Here is a 22,936-nt window from a genome sequence, read left to right as displayed (position 1 = left end):
CATTAAAACTTCAGGGTGAGCCTCAAAGCCAGGACCCAATTACGTTAAACTGCATTAAATGCATACTTGTTTAATCAAATACCGTGGAAATATATGTGACACATAGCACCAATCACTTAAGCTACTGCCATGACATGGCCCATGGAAAAATGCCATTGATCTAGTTTATTCACCATCATTTTTAAAAGGTCTCAATTTATAGCAAAAAAGAATGGTATTCCCTTACATTCAGGAAACCAACTGTTCCCTTAACACTTTCCCAAGCCATTGCCTTATATGCAAAAGGAACAAAAGAAGGAGGAAGCCAATATTTGTAATCTCTGTAAGACCTTCCTATGGGCCCTACTACTCTTCCCTCCCCGTCATGCTCGGACTCAGATTTTCAACGCTGGTCACGTTGTCGCCTGTTTCTATGCAGTTGTCTGTATGATGACCTGTTTGTGTTTGGTCTTTTCTGTTGTAAGAAAAATAAAAGTCTTGAATTTTGTGTATTTGTGGTCTTTAAACTACAACTACTTTTCAAGTAATAATTTTTTAAAAGCAGCAGATCACCAATCAGGCATGGAGGTGTTCAAAGACAGACACACAATCAGCTTTTCAGGAAGCAGTCATTCATTGGCCATTCATCACAGGCATCCCCTAACTGAGAAGACCCCCAAAGGTAAGATCCTGCACCCCTTGCAGGAATCCTCTGGAGCTCAGCCACACAGAGAAGAGTTTCTGAGAGTTAACAAGGCCCAGGTTGAGTTGGGAAGGTTTCCTAAATATTTATTATACATATTTCTGTAAGAAAAGTCAGAGCGGACGTGTTACTTTGCATGTTAAGCCATCTATCTGATGTAGCACATTGTAACTTCGACACCGTCCTGAGAATGGGGAAGAGAGAACAGGGAGCCCCGGCTGCCTCTTCTTCTTAAGTTGCTCCCCTTTCTCAAGGAACCTTCAGCAATCCGGTAATCCAAGAGCGCTCCCCATAGGGAACTTGAGGCAGGCCTAATCAAAGGGCCCAGGGGTGCACAACCACGATAAAACACTAAGGATATGCAGCCCCAAGGAGATGACACTGTTGTTTTAAGGGGAAAATAAAACAACCTAAAGCAAGCTCAAATGGGCTTAAAAAACATCAAATGAAGGAGAGGCGGATGTCAGTTGGCCGACCACGGCTGGGCCTGAAGGGAAACCGGTCGCTGGGGCCACCTCGCCCTGGCAGGACAGGATTGGGCCCCGGAAATGGGCCCATTGGATCAAAATGAGGTCGGAACGGAGAGAACTGGCCCGGTGTTTCTGGGTGTTGGCCAGGGATGAGGGAATTGATTGGGTCCCCAACATAAGGAAGCATCGGTCTCTCGTCAAATTCACCACCAATGATCCCTGGGGGATATATGGGGTTGGGGGGGAAGGGGCCAGAGGGGAAGGGGCCGGAGGGGAAGGGGCCGGGGTAGAAGGGACTGGGCTGGGGCAGGTACATGATGTGTCTCCATCTCAGGGCATCTCTCCTCTGTTTTTGCTTCCTGTAGAGCTGAAGAGAGACAGCAGAGTAGAGGTGAGGGGGCTGGTTTTTCCTTCAGCTAGAAGTAGATTTCAAGTTACAGATTCCCCTCCGCTATTCTTTCCCAAGAGCACTCCCCTTCCTCTTCCTTCTTGCACAAGTGAAAGAGACCTAAGTGTGGCTCCAAATACAACGTGATCAAATTCACAACCATTTCTGAAGAGCCCAACCTCCTGAGGATAGAAGCTGTCAGGCTCTTTGCAAAGGAACACACATGTGTACAGACACATACATGTGGCACAAACATGGGAATACACACATGCATGCACATGCATGCAACACATACCCACACCTGTGTGCATGCATACATATATACAACACATGTGCAATATGCACTTGCCACATACACACGCCTATGTGCATGTATCCACATATACAACACATGCACAATGTATCTCTCTCTCTCTCTCTCTCTCTCTCTCACACACACACACACACACACACACACAAATGATCAAAAACCCAAAACCCTAAAGAGGAACAATGAACAAATCCACCAATCCTAGGTTTGATCCCATCCCTATTGCATTAACCTAAGGAAGGCCTCACATTCACCCCAGAAAGTGCTCCCCTTGACAAGGGCCCCTCCCAGCAAACACTCTCATTCGTGCTAACCCCTCCTCCCTGCTCTGGACAACAGCCATCACAGTATATTTAAGGGTACCTACTTCTTTCCAATCGGTGTCCCGAGGTCTAACAGCACAATCTACAAAGAGAGACATGTTTCCAATTTGATCACCATGATAGCTCATTTGTCCAACATGATTAGGGGAAGGGGTGTTTCACATAAGTGAAGCTTATAAAGGATGCAAGACCCCCAGCCCTCACCCCATTTTATACAACAAAACCTACGGCCCATTTTCTCAGACAGAGTAGACTGAGCCCAATTGGGCCTCGTCTTCATAATTCTAGGCCCAATCCCTCTATGGGGCCTACTGAGGTGGACAGAACTGCGTGTGCTTTTATGGACCAGATCCAGATCACTCCTCTGTGGCCTCAGGGCTGGGGCCTGCTGACCACCCCTTGGGACTGGCACCTCTTAAACTAAGCCTTGTGCTCTAAAGAGGCATCTGCCCTCCCTCCGGAGGAGTGTGACTGAGGAGCCCGTAGGCCTCACGACTTTCTCAAAGAGGCTCTGGTGAGTGTGTCACCAAATGAACATGGAAATGAATCCTCCCCATTGAAAAGGTCCCCCTGAGCAAAGGTTCCTGGAGCAAACTCCCCTGCTTCCTGAAGCCTCAGGCTGTTTCTTAGGGAAGGTCACACTCTCAGAATGGCCAAACAGGGCCCTGCAAAGCCTGAGGGGAGCGCGGCTTCCGCCCCCTCAGGGATTCTGCTCTGGGAGCACCCCCTAAAAGTCCATCTTTCTCCCCAAGTTCCGCTAAACACCTTTAGAAGGAGCCTGGTGTTGGGAGTGAGCTCAAGGGGCCTAAAGAAAAAGCCTGTAAGAGAATAACTGACAGGAAGTCCAGGAAGAAACCAAAGCCAGAAACCTGGAGCTGCCGATGGTGCCACTTGAAGGCCTCCCACCATCGCTCTCCCCTCTCAGCACCTAAGGGGGGCTGGGGAGCCCTGATCTGGCATTTCATCAGTACCAGGAATTCCAAACATGGGAACTCCCTCCACCAACACAAACTGACCACTCCTCCGTGACTTAAGACTTGTAGTTATACTAGCCAGGATGGGTCAGGGCTACAAAAACCCCCAGCCTCAGGAGGCCAAGTCTGACCATTACTCTCCACTGTATCTCAACGCTCCCCATGTTTGAAAACCAATCTAGACTAATTTGCTCCAAGCCAAAGTTCAAAACGGGCCCATAAATATGGGACTCCCTGAGGCCAACTAGGTTCATGGGTTGTACTACACCCCCTTTACCTCCCCACTCCACAGTCTCCACTCTCACCCCAAATTCAGTCTCCAGATGGCCAACAAGGGGCACATAAGCCATGCCCAAGCCTATAGACACAGACTTCCTAGTGTGACAGAAGGACCAAGGCTTGTGCCATACACACCCTCTCTGAGGACTTGGTGTAGACACCTCGAGAGGAGGAAGATGAGAACTCCCTGCCTGCCCTTCTCCTTGTCGTCCCGCCCTCCGCAGATTCTCACAAGCCTCCCTCCTCCCTCTCTCAAGTGCAGGGTCACTGGCTGAAGAGCCAAAAAGGGGCGAGGCCTTCTACTCTGACCTCTCCCATGCCACAGCCTAGTTAATCGGGAAGCAGAGAGAACAGTCATTTGCCCAAGGTCCTGGAAAACAGTCTCTGGCTCCACAAGTAGGCCTCTTTCAAAATGACCAGTCCTTTGGGCAAGGGAAGTTCAGCTAAACAGCGGGAGGAAAGCTGTCTGGTAAACCAACTCACACTGAGGGGTGATGATCACTTGAAGTAAGTGTTTCCCAGCCCAAATAAATCTCTAATTGGAGCCATTTCAGACTGCAGCCGGGAAGGGAGGAGGGAGAAGAGGACCGCGGGCAGAGCTCAGACCAGTCAGTTCGACTGGACATCCCTCCTCCTCCAGGCTGGGTCCCCTAAGCTCCTGTGCCTCCCGTGGCTTCTCCTCATCTTTAAAGGCTCCAGGTTTTTACAGGACAACTCGCATGGCAGGATCAGGGTTAGGGTTTCTTAGCAAAGAGGATTCACATGGTGGGGGTCCCCCAGACTGGAGAACAGGTTCTGTTCCTTCCCTTCTAGGGAACCTGGCTGCAACCTTCATTTAAATAACGAGCCAGATGTGTTCAGGGGAATACTGGAATTAGATGAGAAGGGAGAGCTCTCGGGACATCTGCAAACAACACAAAGCCTAGACTCTTTCTGGTCTAATTCATGCTATTGGTTAAAATCAACTAATTTTAAAACACTTCAAGGAAAACAACCAAAGGATACTATTACGAGCTCCAGGCAAAGCCCACTCAATTAAGACTTCAAACGGAGATGGGGAAAACGAGGTCTCTTTTGTCATTAATTAGAACGCTCTGAAAATCACCTCGAAAATCCCGTAAGTACATAAACCTCCACAGGAGCTGGTCGTTGGAAGCAATGAACAGGTCACGACAAACTGCAGACAGAGACAGGACTGAACGGACGTCTAAGAGCCGGAAAATCCGCAGTTTTAATTCCAACGGAAGGACGACTAAACCGAACACATCGGGCAGATTTAAAGCTAGAAAGGAGAAGAAAAATAAGTCACTGGTGCGATGGCACAAAGATCTCCCAATGATGCCACCCCCCCCCACCCCCACACCCCTCTCGTCCCCAGCTCCAGAAGCTGGGCGTCTATGAATCTGTTCAAAACAGGAGGTAAATTATACAACTGCCCCTTCAAAGTCCACAGCAAACTTTTCATCTCAGCCCAGAAGGGATCATCTGGCATCCACTCAACAAATGCAAAGAAGCTTTAACAGTGGTCAGAGGCCATTCCAACAGTCCTGAATAACCAGAGGATAATTCCTCAGAGAGTTTTTAACGTATTAGTCTCCAGATAGACTTGATCTGTGGATCAGCTGCACCAGGACAGGCCTTCCTGAGCAGGGATGGTCTATAAGAGGAGCGGCTCTTACGCAAGTTTAAATTCTTATGGGATTTTTGAGGTAATTTTCATAACATTCTTATAAATAACAAAGAGAACTCATTCTTCCATTTGAAGTCTTGATTGAGTGTCGAGGGTTTCAAACAGTTTGCTTTGTTGTTTTCCTTAAAGTGGTTTACAACTGGGTCCTAACCCAGTTGATAAGTTGGCCTTTGGCCAGTTTTGCCAAGAACCTCCACTTCTGGAGCTCAAAGTCTTGTGCTCCCTCCTCTGAGCCTTTTGGATGGAAAAAGGCAAGGATGCAAAGGATCTAAAAATTCATTACACAGAGCTCTGGAATGATCATCAGTGTTTTTTCTTATAGATTTATTTCTCAAATCAATGCAAGTAAAACACTTGTTTGTTGTCAACTCTTAAGAAATTATCCAGGTTTTTTTGGTTCTACTGATATTTGAACATGTCACATATATCAGGGGTTTTTTTAATTGGTCATTGTCTACAATTTGGAGAACCTGTAATTCAGAAATGCTGATACAACAAAAAAGAAATCAACAGAAGCAAACCTCATAGTGCTGAAACTCTTTACACACTTTTTTTTTTTTTGCTGGGCAATGAGAGTTAAGTGACTTGCCCAGGGTCACACAGCTAGTAAGTGTCAAGTGTCTGAGGCCACATTTGAACTCAGATCTTCCTGAATTCAGGGCCGGTGTTTTATCCACTATGCCACCTGGCCACCCCCTCTTTAGACACTCTTTACAGGTGAATGTGGGAGAACAGAAGGTGTTTTACATAACACTTCCTCGAGATAAGAGGCAGCCTGGCAGGGAGGACAGAAGGCCAACCCCTGGAGGGTAGGGTTTTCTCTATATCCTCAGTGCTTAGCCCTGGGCCTGGCACAGAACATAGGCTTGATAAATATCTGATGACTTGGCCTGACTGCACTAAAGACCCTGTATCCGTATCCTATCCTTCTAATGATAAGCTGCGTAACAGGGAAGCACTCTTTGGTCCCTGCCAGAACCTCACACACACCTTTGCACAATTGCTTCTATTGACCCAAGTGGTTCATCTCCTCCAACACCCTGAGGGGGAAGAGGAGGAGACAGGCCCAGAGAAGGTGACCCAGGTAATCAGCAGCAGAGGGGAGATTAGCAACCATTCAATTTACCAAAGGGCAGCCCCGGCCGCGTGTGAATGACTACCACCGGCATCTTGTCACTGCTCACCTTGTCGGGCAAAAGCCAGAAGAGGGTAGACCAGCTGGTCTTTAAAAAGGCGAGACAGCTTCTGGAGGTCTTTGTATTTGCAGGCCACGTTTTCCTCAGCTGAAACAAAGACAGGAGAGTGTCAAGCCAAGCCGCCCAGCGTACTCTGAAAAGCAGCCAGTGACTTCACTGGTTTGAAAAGTCGGCTCTTTTTTACAAACTAAATTTCTCATTAAGACCAACATCTGGAATAACTAATACACATTCCTGGGAGCACAGGAAGAGGAATCAACCCCCCCAAGACTGGGAGGACGCAGCATCCAGGTCTGAAAAGTGAAGAACACCGTTAAGCCCCATGACAGCAGGCGGTGGCAGATCTATGCACTACACGGTGCCAGGCAAGATTTCTTGCAGGCCCCTAATGGCTAAGAATCAGGCAACCCACGCCGCCCATGTTCCTGGCATCACCAAAAACACTACCGACACTGAAATCCAATGCAGAAGTACAATATAAAACTCTAAGGGTCGTGGCCTCTCATTCAAGTGTGAATTCAAGATTTTCTAACATAGCCTGCAGAGGAAAATACAGTCTCACACTTCGAGATGAGCTGGAGATTTCAAATAGGCCATAAAGAATGGCCTCATTCACATGGGAAGGACTATGGCAATTAAAGTCTTAGGAGACTGCCATCTATAATTAATGAGTTTGCATTGCAGCAAAAATCCATTATAAAAAAATCTGTTGATGAAAAAAATAGCCTGTAGACAGATTTTTCTAAATCACTTTTCAGAATGAAATGGTTTTCAGCTGAAGCAGATTTCCCTCTGTTCCCTATTGATACCTCTGCCCTTATTTAAAAGTAGACAAATAAGGCAAGTGAATGTGCCGTGCCTCCGGTGAAGGGTCTGTGACCTTCGGTGTTCAGTCTGGTCATTGAAATGACGCAAATATTGGTGTAGAGGCCTAGGCATAGAATTCCCCCAGGGGAAAAGAGCATTTTCATACTTAAATCTGCCCTGCAGCATCTTTTTTGATGCATACATAATTTCCACCTGCAATATTGTAGAAGGGAAAATATTACAGACTCCAAAATTCTCTCATAGAAGCCCTCCCCACATAGGACAGAACACCAGTACTTCATGGGATCTGTCGGTCTCACAAGACTTTCACGTAGGACACTGCTATTTTCTACTCAGGCCTTGCCCCCGATTCATCCTGAGCCAATACTTACAGAAACATCCTGATCCGATTCCAGCCAACTTAAAGCGTATGTGTGGCTTTATAAACTCAGCCCCGTCGTTAACATTCCATAAGAAATACTGCAATTAACTTAGATGTTTAATGGCCCACCCAGCCACTAAGTGTCTTCAAAAGCAGCCCCAAGGGACACTTTCTGGAAGGTTCTGAGCAATGCCACCCTGTAAAACACCCACCTCCAGGTGAGCGCCAGACACCACACCCATCTAGTGCCAGCAGCAGGCAACAGCCTTGCCTCTGATGGAGCAGGGTTAAAGCTAAGCGAGCCTCAGTTTAGCTCATACTTACTCCCTCCTCAGTGGGGCCACCAGGCAGGCTTCCCCAATCATACCAATGTAAACCATGGTAAAACTGGTATCCTTGGCAGCAAACAGGTTTATACGGACGCAACAAACACTGAGGATGTTCTCTTTCAATGTCTCTTCTTCAGCTTCTTAAAACAGTAAAGCCACATATTGTTCTTTTCAGGGAACATAAGTCTTACACTATAAAATTATCCCTTCTACATCATGGGGGTTAGGGGCCCTTGAGCTGGAAATGAGCTGGAAAATCTTGAGTAAAATTTTTTGGCCTTCCCTTTATACCAGAGAAGAAGGCTGAATATTTTCTTTTTCTTTTTCTTTTATGGGGTATTTACAGTATCTTATTATAAAATTTGGGTTGATATTATATAATACTGTACATATATTTTGTGCATTTCTGAGCTTCTAAACTTTTTCTGTGTCATCTGCGGCTTCCACAAAACTCCCCCTTTGCTGTAGCTGGCCCCTGCACCCCGACTGCTGTCCCCTGGCCCCTCCACGTCTCAGCTTCATATATAGGCTTCAAGAGTCACCTTCTGGGGCAGCTAGGTGGCGCAGTGGATAGAGCACCGGCCCTGGAGGACCTGAGTTCAAATCTGGCCTCAGACACTTAACACTTACTAGCTGTGTGACCCTGGGTAAGTCACTTAACCCCAATTGCCTCACCAAAAAAAAAAAAAAAGAGTCACCTTCCACCAGCAGCTTGTCCTGGTCCTCCCAACCCCTCACATCTTCCCCTCTCCCATGACCATGACCAAGTATTGGCTTTGCCTGTATCTTGTATGGGTCCACTGTGCATGCATTGTCTCCCCGATCACATGTAAGCTCCCTGAGGGCAGGGCTGCTTCATGTTTGTCTTTGCATCCGCAGCACCCAGCACAGTGCCAGGCATACAGCTGATATCTGATAAATGGTGGATTTTTTTTTTTTTTTGGTGAGGCAATTGGAGAATTAGGGTTAAGTGACTTGCCCAGGATCACATAGCTAGTAAGTGTCAAGTGTCTGAGGCCGGATTTGAACTCAGGTCCTCCTGACTCCAGGGCTGGTGCTCTATGCACTGCACCACCTAGCTGCCTTTGGATTTTTAACTGAATGTTATAGTAGCAAGAGTCCAAAAAGATGATACCGCTTCTCAAAAATGAAGAAGGTCTAACCATACCCCAATGAGCAAGATCAACTGTTACCATTTAACAGGGATGTTCTAAATAGTAGATAATTCAGTGTTCTTAAGGGACAGGGAAATAACATAACATTTTTAACATCTTTTTTTATTATTATATGAAAGTTTTATTCACAAAAACCCGGAGAAATCGGCCTTTTTAAAATAGCAAAAAAAAAAAAAAAAGCATGACCACAGATAACTTCATCAAGGCCACTTGGGGTGGGAAGGGGGTGAATAAGGACAAGGTGGGGGGGAATCCCATCATCAAAACCTTTTCATGCTTTTAGAAATCCAATACTTTTTCCTCAATCTTTCTTCTAAATCTAATTTATTTTTCCCTTAGTTTAGAAACATGTTTTACTTTTTTTTCCCCAAACAGCATGTATAGTCACTTTCTAGGCCAATCCCAACTGCAAAAAGGTTCATCCCAAGATCTTCCATTTTCAAATGATGCATAAAGCTGAATTACCTTGTTCATGGGGGCAAATAAAAGACTCTGGCAACAGCTGTAATCTTTTCACACTCTTAATCTCACTGTTGATTTTCAATGTAGCTGTGAAATCAGAAAAAAAAAAAGTGAGATTCCACTAGGCTCAAGTCTGCTTTCTTTTTAGTTAAGTCTTTTGTTTCTTTGTCTATACCACACTCCTCTTAGGGCATAAATTATACACAATAAATTGTTGTAAACCATTAACCTGCTCCTTAACCAATGAGCTACCAAATTTAAATCTGCCTTCTCATGAAGTGAAGTCCCTGTAAAACACCATGATAAAATACAGTAAGAGTCTTTATATTTACGCCTAGGAAGTATTGCCAACAGCAGCTTGTTAGCAATTGAAACGCAGCAAGGCTAACAGGCTAACGGGAGGGAGGCAGCTAAGCACAATGAAGTCATTATTTCTAACAAGGTCACTAATAACTCGGTTTGTTTTTGACTTAACCTCTGGCAGTGAGTCCCAGAGCCTGCTCCTGAGATGAATACCACAGTGCTTTCCACTGCACGGACCCCAGTGATCAGCAGCCCTGCCCCTGCCTGAGGCCCCCTTCTAGTCACATACACCAAGGGACGCCTCATCACATCCATGAAAGGCCCAGTGATGTGTTCCTGTGCATGTGTTCGAGGAAGGAAGAACTGTGAGCACACATAACTGCTTCCAGAGTCAGAATCAGGCCTGAAACGTCTGCCTCCCGTCAAAGTCTGCAAGGGATTGATAAGACCCAAGGGACAACGGTACATGTTGTAGATACCCAAATGTCACATTAAGACAATTTCTGCCTTACAAATACCCACAATTATCTAACAAGGGACCCATGCCCCTTCCTAAGGAGATGGAGGAGGTAAGGCCTTCTATCATCCAATCACTGGATCTAAGAATTTGGGGTCAGGTGTAGGCTGCACTACATGACCGGGGTTCCCGTTCGACTGAGAATCAGGGACACCCAAAGTTGCTGGGCTGAGTAAGAACAACACTGTTATTCAGACTGTGCCCATCCCAATTTTGATCAGCAAAATCTCAAATCCCCCAAAATAGCAAAAACAAATAAAAAGCTCCCAAAAGGACCAGTGGTTCTCAAAGTATCGTCCACAGGCCGCCAATGGTTGTTGAAGGGCCTCGGGGAGTTCTGGACTTGATCACGAAATGCCAGGGTGGCGCTGCTTAGGTGCCAGAATCGGGACTAAAAAGTGGGAGCTCTTGATTCTGAGTGACCTTCCGGCAAAGGCGCTGTCCAAGTGCCCCTCCCAGACAAGAGGCCCTAGTCCTGGCCACACCACACTCCTGCCAGTAAAGTGGATAAGGAATAAATGGCCAGGATGTCACCCTATCTCAGCTTTAGCCCCACGAGGAGGAGATCAAGACATGCCTTCACCCCTGAACCTGTGACCTTACTCCTTCTCCACATTCACATGCCTCAACGCCTACTGAGATCTCCCCTGGGATCTTTCCACTACAGGAAGGGGGAAGACGCCTTTCTCTAGACCACTGACCAAGGTAAGTCACCCCAGAGGAGAGGGGCTCCAGGCCAGAGCCCTGCCATCCATTCCAGGACCCCCGTCAGGCACAGTCTAACAGTCATCCTCACTGGACTCCCATAGGGCACCGTATCCCCCCCTAGGCCTGTGACCCTACCCCATGAGCCACATCATCATGATGATGGCTGACGTTTGTGGAGTCTTACAGCAAAGAGCTCTTTGCATTTTGCAGATAAGTAAACCAAGGCTGAGGGGGCTAACAGACTGAATGGTGCCAAGAGACCCAAGCCCCGGCCTAACCACAGAAATGGCACATTTGGGACCTGGAGGAGGGAGCAGTCCCAGGCTGACGCCGACCACTCAGCCTGCCCAATTACCATTGATGACGACGAGGCTCCCCAGAGGCACGCAGGTGAGGGCAGCGGTGCCATCCTCACAGAGCGGATGCGTATACTGCAGCTTATAGACGCCTCCTGAGCGCCACTTCTCGGGCATGGACACGGCCTTTGCTTCAGTCCCCTGAGTGCAGAAAGAAAGGACCACATACGATGAAGGGGGCGTTATTAACAAACCCACCAACATTTCAAGGAGCTTGGAAAGTCTCTAGAAATAACCACCTTGGTCTCCCTTTCCTCCCTTCCCGAGTCAGGTCATTTGTATTGTAAAAACCAAGGGGAAAAAATCAAAGATTTTAAATACAATTTGCTTCAGATGCTCATGAATCAATACAACAAAACCTCTTCCTATGTTGATGACAAGTGATTGTCTTGTTACCGGAGGGAGAAAGAGCATAAGAAAGACAAGATTGTGGAAGTGGGGCAGGGGACAGCATGAAAAAACTACTAACTGGGTGTGTCTATCTGTGTGTGTGTGTGTGTGTGTGTGTGTGTGTGTGACAGTGTGTGTCTGTGTGAGAAATGACTAAAAACCCAAGGTGTGGCTCTTTCATTCACACTCGGCCATTAACCCTTTGTTGCTAAACAGCTGTATGGGACATTATAGCCCTGAGAGCCAGAAAGACCCTTTGACAAAGGAGTCTGAAGAGAGGCCCAATGAGGTGAAGTGGCTTCCCCAAGGAAGGGGGGGTCAGACCTCCGCACTCTCCAAGTCCCAAGCATCCCCCACACCAGGGAAGTCCCCCCCACAGCCGCTGAAGATAAAACAGAGGAGCTGCATCTACCACTGGTGCCACAGCTTTCACTGGGGACCTGCCACCCTGAACTGGTGACAGGACTACACCGGAAGCCAGTATTTTCGGCAGACGATGGATTGGGCTGCGGCTCCTAGGTCTCAAGGGGGGTGCGTTGCGGTGCCCCCAGCTGTTCATAAAGCTGAGGCTGCTCTTGCTTCTCACCTCACCACCCCCTCCCCAGAATCCTGGGATAGCAAGAACACAGCCATGTACCGGGGAAAGACAGAAAGAGACAGCCAAGAAGGAAGGAAAAGGAAGGAAGCACATGGAGGAAAGAGCACGAGAAAAATCCTGGGTGTCCAAAGCTCCAGCACAGAAAAGAGGCATGAAATCTCCTGGACACGCTCTGGGCCCCAGGGACCAGCTCCCTGTGCTCCATGGGTAAAGGGCCCCTCGAGTCCTGGCAGGGAGGAAGGTGGTGGCAGCTGTGCCGAGTCTGCTCTACCTTCACCAAGCTGCAGGGTGGGTGTGGCACGGGGCGCTTGCCCCTTCCTGCCACTGTCTCCAGAGTACCCAGCCTTCCAGCTCCCCCCACTTCCCCAGGCCCCTCACACACACCCCCACACACATACACACTGACAGACAGACACACACACACACACAAACACACACAGATAGACACATACTCACACACACACAGATAGACACACACTCTCACACAGATAGACATACACATGTACACAGATAGACACACACTCTCACACACACAGATAGACATACACATGTACACAGATAGACATGCACTCACACACACACACACACACACACACCCTGCAATCCTTCTACCACGTTCACCCTGAGCGGGAGGAAAAAGCCAGCCTGGGCAGTGACCACAGCCCCTTGCTAACATTTCCACAATACACCAGGGGCCCAGTAGGCTTGTTTGGGGACAGCCTGACTTCTCAGTTCACTGTTCGTCTCACAGATCATAGAGAGTCAGAGACAACACAGAGAGCTCCACCATCTGATGAAATCCTGTCATTTGGGGACGCATCAAGGGAGGCCCAGAAGGGACAGTCATTGGCCCCCGCCATGTCCCACCATGAGCTCGGGGCCAGCAGCCTCGGGCTCTCCTGAGGACTCACCAAGGGGGTGTAGCCAGACTCCAACATCAGAAGATGCACTAGAACGATCAGGGCATCGTTGGCATTGCTGCATTCAGCTGAGTGGTACAGCGTCTCCAAGGAGTGTGGCACCTGGCCATCCACAGCTTCACTGCACAGCATCGGTTCCGTGGGGTAGGAGCCTGTGCCCTCTTCCATCTCCACATCCTCCTGAATTAACCCAGAATCAAAATCTAGACCAGATCCTGGCTGAAAGACAAAAGAAGGGGAAGCATCCAAATGCGGCCCTGTCCTTGGCCTCCAGCCCCAACCCGGAAATCCACAGGGAAGACAACAAGAGGAGGGCTCAGAGACTAACACTCTGGCCCTCAGCCCTGGGCAGCCCTGAGAGCTCGTCAAAGATCCCTGGAGATGAAAGGATTTCCCTGGTCCTTTGGCATGTTCCTAGGGTCCCCCGGCACCACCCGGTGCTCCTGGTTCTACCTTATGGGGGCCCCTTCCTTTGCCAATTCCCACCCTTCATGTGCCCCTTGGATCCTGGGAGCCCACCCCATTCCATCAGCCCATCTTTCGCCATCCTTAAAGACCCTCATGTGCCTCCACCATCCCTTCACACTGTCAGCCTGTAGCGCTTCCTTTCCTGGCCAAACTCCTAGAAAAAGCCGCAGCTTCTTCGCTTTCCCATTCCCACGTCAGCCCCCAGCAACCCGGCTTCCAACCCCAGCCCCATCCCCAGGCCCATCCCAAAGATCAGTGCAGTGGAGGCCAAGGTCTAGAGAGGTCACAGGGCGACCGGGTGGGAGTCAAACGGAGGCCTCTGACTCTTTACACCCAAACACACACTTGTTTCCAACATGCACCCACTCCTTGGCTGAAGGCGTCACCGGAACGCTTCTCGAGTTAGCAGATGATGTGCTACTGGCCAGGACAGCTGACGTGTTGTGTGATGACAGTATTAGGATCAAACAACAGCTCAGTGGGCTGAGATGTTGGCCTGAAGCTAACAAGGCGGAATTTAAGAGAAATAAATGGGACGTTCCCTATCCTCCCCAAAAGTATGACCACAGGATGGGAGGGAAAAAGGTGTTTGTGTTTTGGCAGACAATGGTGGGCGGCAGCCCGAGAACAAGGGGGAGGGGGGAGGCCCTCCTGCAGACCCTCAGCGGTGCCCAACGCCAGGCTCTGCCTTCAGAAGGAAGTGAGGAGGTGGCCCAGATGAGGACGCAGGAGCCTGGCCTGGACACGATGAGAGGGGAGCCATCTTCCGGTGTGTGAGGAGTGTCTCCAGGGGTCTGACCTGGAGGAGCCCCTTGAGGTTCCCTGACCCTCCTGGAGTCAGCAGAAAAGGGGGGAAAAGAGAAAGAAGGACTGAGTGGCAGAACACGGGGACCCTACGGGGAGCGCCGAGCCCAGGACCATAACACAGGCAGAAGAGAGAGCTTGGGTTCTAACTGTGCCGGGCACCAGCCCTGGAACAGGCCCTGCACCCAAGGACTTGGCCTTCTCATGTGGTGACAGAATAGCCACGAAGGTCAGTAAATACCAGGAAATGAGGATGGAGGAAGCAACTTGGGCTATCAGAAAAAGCTCCATACAAGAAGAAGCCCCAGCCCAGTCATGAAAGCAGCTAAAAATCTGAGGAGGGGGAGCACTCCTGTAGGAGGACGACCACCAGTTTGGGGAAATGACGAGTAGAAACTTTGGCTGGATGAGAGAGTGTGAAAGCGAGAAATCAAACCACGTCTGGGAGCCTAGAGAGCTGTGGACTTATCCTCAAGTCCACGGGAGTGCAGGGAGATTTCTGAGAAGGAAAAACGACAGGGCCTCAGAAAGATTATCGTGGCAACCAAATGGAAGACCGGGTTGGTCCCCTTAGAGAGGGATGACCAGCAGGGCTGTCATTTAGGAGGCTGGACAACAGTCCAGGACCACAGGTGATAAGGGCCTAAATTGGGACGGTGGCCATTGGAGAAAGGAGAAGGGGACAGATGCAAAAGCCACTGTGGGGGAAGAATCAACAAAAGAAGGCAACTGGGGAAGAGAGAGTGGGGAGGCTGCAAAGCTGCAGGACCAGAAGGATGCTGGTCCCTGCCATAGAAAGAGGAGAGTGTGGAAGGGCGGGCAGGTGGGAAGGCAGGAGGAATGGAGCGTGTTCAATCTGAGACGCAGATGGGCACCGGGGAGGAGCCACCTGAAGGTCGGAGTGAGGACAAACAGACGGGTTTGGCAAAATCAAGCGAGAGGCCAGATGGGAGGCTGGACAAGAAAAGCGAGAAGACCCAGCGGAGCTTGCAGTCGTGGCGGCAGAGGCACAGTCCCACAGGGAGGCCCGACCGTCCTGGGAGGACAGGGCTAACGGAGAAGGAAGGTGTGGGTCCTGTCCTGGGGAGGGAGGAAGCTGAGGAGCAGGAGAGCCAGAGGTTCTGAACCAACAGCCCCAGGAATCCTCAAGTCCCTATGATGAGGGTGAGAGGGCAGCGAGGACTCTCCCAGCCCCGCCTGTCAGGGCTAAGCAGAAGCCCTCAGGCCTAGAGAGGGGGTCAGGGATGCAGCCTCTTCTGAAGGACACCAGGCTATCCTGAGTGCAAAAAGATAAAAAGAATCTGGAAGAACAGGAGAAGAGTGTGAACAGGGTTCTGCGGCAGCTCAAGGTAATTCTGGAGCACAGGCACGGGGGTAGGCCAAGGGTCCTAAGCGCAGGAAGGGGTCCTCATATTCAAGGGAAAAGGGGATCAGGCTGGCCACTGGGGGCCAGCTTCCCAGGGGCCCAACTGCACCTCCGCTTGATTTCTGTTTCTCAGCCTCTCCCCAAGTTAAGAGAGAGGAATATCCTGCACATCAGCCAACACTCTTTTGTTAGCACCTAGGGTGTGCCAGACACGGAGGGCACCAAGAAAAAAGAAATAGCAGCCGGCCCTCAAAGAGCTCCCCTTCTGTCTGGGGAGGCGGCTTTCTGCAGAAACACCAAAACCAACCCGAAGTGAAAGAAGGCCACTTGGGGGGGCAAAGAGGAAGGCTTCCCAGAGGAGGCGTCACTTGGGCTGACCTCTGAAGGAAGCTAGGGCTTCTAAAAGGAACACCAGGAAGGGGCTGCCCCTGCAATGTGGAGATGGGAGGCTGAGGCTCTGTGAAGAACAGCAAGACGGGCGGGGACAATGACGTCTCTAGAGCATTTCTCTCCATCGATGAAAAGCTCTGCTCTGAGAAAGGGTCTACAGGCTTGACCAGACACAAACAGGCTCAGAATCCTGAACTAGAAGGCAAGCGGGGTCTCAGGGAGGCAGTGATGAGGGCCACGAGGTCTGATGACGGGTCAGACGTGACGGCCGTGGCCCCCAGCCCCAAGAGGTAAAGGCAGAAGGAAAGCACAAAGCTACGGTGAGAGCCTCGGAGGAGAGCGGTACCACTCACAGCACTGGGAGGATGGAGACGGCAGGAGGCACCCAAGCACAAACACCCCATGGGAAGCTGGAGATACTTAGAACTAGGGTTCACGTGAGGGGTCTGAGCCAGACAGGCCCACAGCAAAGGTCAAGTGACAACAGAGCGGGAGGGGAAGAGGGCTGAGAGCTGATCCTCGGGGAAGCATGAGCTCCAAGATGATCTACATACGCAGCCTGAAGAGCCTCCCTTGGGTATGAAAGTACATGAAGGCCTCAGGTCTGTCTACCCTGGGCCTTACCGTGCTATCTGCCCCCTGGACAGCAGGCCGGGCTGCCTGAGGAGGACGGGCGTCATCTGGCTCTTCACCCTGCCGGCTGGACTGACTCTGGCTGGTGGCCAAAGAGGGCCGATTGTGATTACTCGGGAACGAGGAATGTGCTGCATTTGAAGGTGGAGCTATGGGAGATCCCTCCGTGGCCTCTTCAAGGATCAAACAGATCAAGTCCCCAGAAACGACCCCATAGGAAGCCAAGGTCTTTTCATCTTCAGTGAGGGCATCCTTGCTGTTCAGTGTCACTTCAAACTGGGTGTCAGAACTGCCAAAACAAAATGGATATGGAGATAGTGAATAACACAAGCTTTATGCATTCAGAATCACAGCCAATGTGTGGCATGACCACAGAAGGGCAAGCAAGCAAGCGAAAACCAACCCCAGGAACTAGAAGCTGCCAAAAGCCTTGCTCTTATCCTTCGCACTGTAGCGTTACAGTTACACTGTGATTTTGATTCTGTCATGGACAACTCTCAGAGAATTCATTGAATCAGTAAAATCACAATGCTGGAAAAGCTTGAACCTTGGGTTCAATCCCTTCACATACCAGTTTAGTCCCCTCAGTACTGAGAGCGACTACCTCTCTCACCTGACCAGCCATTATTTCACAGGGTATCCCATCAATCACAAAGGGGACTTGGTGGGAATGTGCAAATGCTGCAAATTCATCATCCCTATTTAGACAAATAACTCCCAACTGTGCCCTACCGCTGCTGAGTCAGGAGCATCGTCTTTAAAAATACAGGAGAAAACAAGATGAGCAGCAGCACTGTCTGGGGCCAAAAGCAGGTGCTGTCAGAAGCTAAGAATCTCAGTCACGGCTCCACCACAGGTGACAAGACCCTGTGAAAATAACACTAACACTGTTGGGAAGAATAACTTTTAAAAACTATGAACCGCCCAATGGAGCATATTTATGATGCCTTTTGATGAGGCAACCAACTTCTATCGGAGTTACGTGGTGACTAAAAATCCTTGTCAGATTCTGTGGAAATAAGTTTCCCCTTCATAGAGCATCATTCCCCAAAGGGCTTAAGAAAATTAGCTTTTAATCTTTCTTGTTTAAACACCTTTGATTTCAGCAGTTACAGGGTGCAAATTCTATGGCCAGGATAAATTTCAGAATGGAATTCAATGGCTGAAAATTACTCCTGGCCGGCAGAAAACAAGTGGCTGTGCTTCTATCTGCAAAATGCTTCTGCAAACAAAACACAGAAAACCTGCCAGCTGCTCCGATAATGACGATGCCACTTTGGCAGAAATGGAAAAAGCAGCTCCAAAAGGACCAACAGTCCAATGGATGCCTTTGGACACCTTGTCTTGTTTTGTTCATTGGCAAAAATCGATTCAGAACAGCAGGGATGTGTTGTTACAGTAGTAAACAACTCTGCTAGACACAAATTCCCCACTCTACCCCCCTTTTCAGGTAAAGCAAGGATCAGTTCTCCGTTCAACAAACATTTTTAAGGTACTTTCTGCCCTTACGTTTGACAATGCGGAGGAAGAAGAGATACAACTCATGCATGGATAAATGCAAGATAATTTAAAGAAGAAAAAAGCACCAGTCATCGGAGGGATAATCAGGGAAGGATATTGGCAGTTTTTTTGTTGTTGGAGGCCTTTGGAGGGTTATCATTAAATTTGTTTTTACTAAAAACAAGAATAGATATTTAAGCTGAAGAAGTGACTTGATGGGAGGAGGACCCTAATACATCCTAAAGGCTTTTAAGGGGAGATAGCCCTTTGCATGGATTGGTGGGGGAGGGTGTTTAAGGGGTGTGGGATACAATCGAGTCTGCAGACTGATTTTATTGATTCTTTTTCTCTTCTTCCTCTTTTTGTTATAAGAGATGGCTCTCCAGGAAGGATCTGGGGAAGAAATACAAGGGGAAATCTAGACCATGATAAAAACAAAAGATGTCAAAAATTTAATTTTTAAAAGAGATGGAAATCTAACTTTTGAGGCTTGGTCCAAAATAGATCCATGAGCCTCCAAGACTACACACAACCATAGGATCTGAGCTCTGGAGCTGGAAGGACCTCAGAGGTCATCTAGTTCCACGTGCCCATTTTACAGATGAGGAAATTGGAAGCCAGAGAAGGGAAAGTCACAGGTAATAAGAGGCAAAAGTGGAAATCGAACCCAGGACCTCGGCCTCCAAGCATCCTTCCAAGTGCACCACCCTGCCCCTCCCCTCCCCCATCACTATCAGCAGGGCCAGAGGCCCTGGCACTCACTGGAAGAGACCCAGTTTGCCTCCCACATTTCACAGAGGCTTTCAGAAGAAAAACAGAATGCATGAAGCAGCCTTTTTTGTGTTCCATTCAATTATTAAAATGGACAAATATGTGAAAGCTTATTCTCTCTCACAAGCAGTTTCTTTTCCCTCATTGATTTACCATGAAAAAAGAACAGAAAAGTGAAACTAACTGGTGTGTTTACAAGCTTGGGTTGTGAAACCCAATACGGCCCTTTCGGAATGGCCCTGCCCAACTTCTTAACAAGAGAGGCTAAATATGAAAATATCTGGGGGTACTGATAGCAACAGTCAAACAAAAAATGCCAACGGGTTAACCATCACTTTATGCTCCTTTTCAAAATACCAGGATCAATCATTTGAACTTGACTGATTAGGGGAGTCTAGAAAGTGTCAGAGTATTTCTCTAATTTGTTCCACTTCTAAAACAGTATTAACAGGATCTGAGAAACTAAACTGTGACAAGTTCATCCCTGAAGTGTAATTTCACTGGGCTCCTTAAAAATTATTTAATAGCCCACACACTCAAATAAGAGGAACACTTAAGAGAGTGGACAGGAAGGTTTTCTTTAGTTTGTAAAAAAAACTACCTAAAAAGTACTTTTTCTTAGTTCAAATTTAAAAAGAAAGGATGCTGCCCCTTGCTCTGCTCCTAGGCAACAATCACCAGCCTCCTCTGCACCCCTCTACCTCAGAACTGGAGCCCTGACCCAGGGAACAGAATCCCAGGAGCTTCCAAGTCTTTGGGGCACCCATTTCCCTTAGAGAAACTGCCTCTGAACCAGGAAACCAGAAGAATCTGAAACATTAATCCCTGGGCTTCCTTCAAGCCGTGTGCCCCATACAATATCACAACGAAGGAGGTGAATTTCTTCTCTTCTGCACAGTTATACACACTCCCCGCCATTAAGCCTCCGGAATACCTATGGCCTCAGGAGAGAGAAGGGACAGTCTCTGAAAACCTTGGGAGAGGACAAAGCATATGCACAGATACACTCGGGTGTGCAACACCAGTCACGTACTCCCATATAGGTGTGCAAAACGCCCACGCACGAAGCAGACGGAAGCCATTCTGCTGGGCATAAACACCCATGCACAAAACGGAGCTCTGCGTGCACAAATACCCAAGTGCCAATCTGCAGACAAGCACTTGTATGCAAAGTCGTACCCATACACCCTTGGGCACAACGTCACTAGCAAACAGCCGGGTGTGCACAGACACCCATGGGCAAAGTGGAACGCCGACGCACCACGGTGTGCACAAGGCTGCTGACACACGCACGTGGGCGCAGCTGCAAAGCTTAGGTGTGCACGAACTTAAGCGCGCACAAGACCTCGCACCAGGGATGCAAATCCTCGGCTCGTGCTCAGGGGCGCATTAGGTCCCACATGCCAAGTTGCACGCGCTCACACACACGCACACTCGGGTGCTGGGAGTGCACACACTCAAGCCCAGGGTGCCCCCGACCACGTCCGCCTCAGTCCCGGGTCTCCTTCCCTGAGTCCCCCGCCGCGAGCAGCCCCGCGCATGCGCCCCTCCCTCTCTCTCGCCCCCACACCTCCCGCCCCGCCGCGAGCAGCCCCGCGCATGCGCCCCTTTTCCCCTCTCCGCTCCCCACCCCTCCCCTTCTCGGCAGCGACGGCGGCAGCACCTGTAGCCCCAGGCGGGGAGCAGGGCCTGGCGCAGGTGCGCGCGCAGCTCCCCGAGCGTCGGTTCCGCGCCCGGCAGCTCCAGCGGCGCCGTCCGCTTCCGGATGCGGACCCGCAGCTTCATGGCGCCGAGGGCCCTTCTCACTCCTCGGGCCGCCGCGGGACCGGGACAGGGTTAAGGACCGGGACGCCGCTGCCTCTGCCTCCTCCTCCTCCTCCTCAGTCGCCTCGTCCGCCGCCCGCCTTGGTCCGGGGCACGGGAGCTCCGCCCCGCCCCCGCCCCCTCCCATGAGGGCGCCCCCTGCTGTTGGGCCGCCGACCCCGGGCGCCGGGGGGGGGAGTGGCGGGGCCGCTGCGGTCGCGGCCCCGAGAGCGCGCGAGAGCGGCCGAACGACGCCGCCGGTCTGCGTGCGCGCCCCCGAGAGCGAGCGGGGGGTGGGGGTAGAAGCGCTCCCTCCCCGCCTCAGAGCGCACTGCGCAGGCGCGTGCCTCCCGCATATAACTGCCTTTAATCAACAAGAATTTTTTTTCTTTATTTTTTTTTTCTAAACCTACACACCAAAAAAGAACATTTCTATCCACATAGAACACCCAAAAAAGAGATTCTATATGAAACCACAAATCTACATTGCATACTGTTTGCTTTTCTGAGTGTCCCAAAGTATCCCTACAGTACTTGGTCCAGCCCTTATGGAAAACAATTTGGAACTATGTCCCTAAACTAAACATGTCCTCTGACCATCAGAACTGCTACTGGGGCTATATTCCAAGGAAATCAAAGAGGGAAAGGCCCCTCATATACTGAAGTGTCGCAGCAGTCTTTTGCATGGTCGAAGAAAACCTGGAAATTGATATATGCCCATCAGTAGGGAAAAGGCTGAACCAATTAGGGTACATGAATGTATCGGAATGTTATTGGGCTATAATAAATGATGAAAATAACGGTGTCAGAGAAACCTGGAAACATCCTGGAAATGATGAAGAGTGAAGCGAGTAGAACCAGGAGAACAATTTCAACTTTGTTGTCTTACCCCTGATCATGTTCAGGGGACTTAGGATGAAGCATATGAACTATCGCCTGATAAAGGGGCAGTAGACTCAAGGTGCAGAATGAAACACAATTTTTAGGCATGGAAAATGTGGGGATTTGTTTTGTTTAACTATGCTTATTTATTATTCGTTTTTGGTTTGTTTTGTTATTTGCAGGGCAATGAGGGTTAAGGGACTTGCCCAGGGTCACACAGCTAGTAAGTGTCAAGTGTCTGAGGCCGGATTTGAACTCAGGTACTTCTGAATCCAGGGCCGGTGCTTTACCACTGCGCCATCTAGCTGCCCCTATGCTTATTTATTATAAGGATTGTGTTTATTTGGGGGGAGGGCTGAAGAGGAAGAGGGGAGCTAGTGACAGGGCTCCCCCAAAAAAGAAAGTCATTGCTGCATTTTTTAAATGTACAGAAGGGAGTAGAAGGAAGTTCAGAAGGAAACATAGAAAAGCACGACAGCTTTGACAGTAACATGTTGAAATGATTACATAACTTTTAAAAAAGGTTTTCACAAGTAATCCTATCTAAAAATCTTCATATATGAAAACTGTTCTTTTTTGATATTTGCTAAATTGAGAAAAAAGATATTTTTTGTTTAAAAATTAGGGTAGCAAAGTTAAGAATGGTGATCTAGTTATTGTAACAAGAGTGTTCTGTACATGTTATTTTGTCCTGTATTCAGATTAGAGTAAAAAGCATTGTGAGGGGCAACTAGGTCACTAGCTAAATTCACTGGACCTGAATTTGGAAGGACCTGAGTTCAAATCTCACCTCAGACACTTACTAGCTGTCTTGAGCAGGAGACAGGCAGATACTTTTATAGAGAGAGGACAGATGGGGGTGATCATCTGACTGTAGAAAGTTCTCTTACTGAGGGAGGACCATCCCCCACTGGTGGTGGCTGGGGGAATTGGGTGAGGGGTGGCTGCAGATGTCTCAAGCCATCTCTCTCTCTCTCCTCCTCCTCCCAACACAAAGGCAGCAGCCACACCTAATCTTATCTCCCCAGGGGAGGAGGAGACTGGAATGAAGGGTGAAGGT

General features: G+C 49.2%; 1 protein-coding gene across 1 annotated transcript; it reads right to left on the bottom strand.

Annotated features, from left to right (window-relative positions):
- Positions 1–747: 747 nt before the first annotated feature.
- On the bottom strand, positions 748–21,233 carry FBXO7 (F-box protein 7). The gene is made up of 9 exons (XM_043968409.1): positions 20,855–21,233; positions 16,912–17,209; positions 13,251–13,478; positions 11,351–11,492; positions 9,471–9,554; positions 6,301–6,399; positions 4,532–4,708; positions 2,218–2,255; positions 748–1,519 (listed from the first exon to the last, which is right to left on the bottom strand). The coding sequence occupies exons 1-9, from the start codon at positions 20,974–20,976 to the stop codon at positions 1,124–1,126; spliced, it is 1,584 nt and encodes a 527-aa protein (XP_043824344.1). The 5' UTR covers positions 20,977–21,233; the 3' UTR covers positions 748–1,123.
- Positions 21,234–22,936: the final 1,703 nt, after the last annotated feature.

Source organism: Dromiciops gliroides, chromosome 5, assembly GCF_019393635.1.
Source record: "Dromiciops gliroides isolate mDroGli1 chromosome 5, mDroGli1.pri, whole genome shotgun sequence".
NCBI classification, from domain to species: Eukaryota; Metazoa; Chordata; class Mammalia; order Microbiotheria; family Microbiotheriidae; genus Dromiciops; species Dromiciops gliroides.
The sequence above is the reverse complement of the archived record's forward strand: the minus strand, read 5'-3'. Positions and strand labels throughout refer to the sequence as shown.

Excerpts from the sequence above, each read along its gene's own strand:
- FBXO7 (XM_043968409.1), bottom strand. The coding sequence starts at position 20,976 with ATGAAGCTGCGGGTCCGCATCCGGAAGCGGACGGCGCCGCTGGAGCTG. Across the intron at positions 17,210-20,854 it reads CTCCCCGCCTGGGGCTACAG|TTCTGACACCCAGTTTGAAG; the intron begins GTGCTGCCGCCG and ends TTGTTTTGGCAG. Across the intron at positions 2,256-4,531 it reads GTACTTACGGGATTTTCGAG|ATTGTGCTGTTAGACCTCGG; the intron begins GTGATTTTCAGA and ends CTCTCTTTGTAG.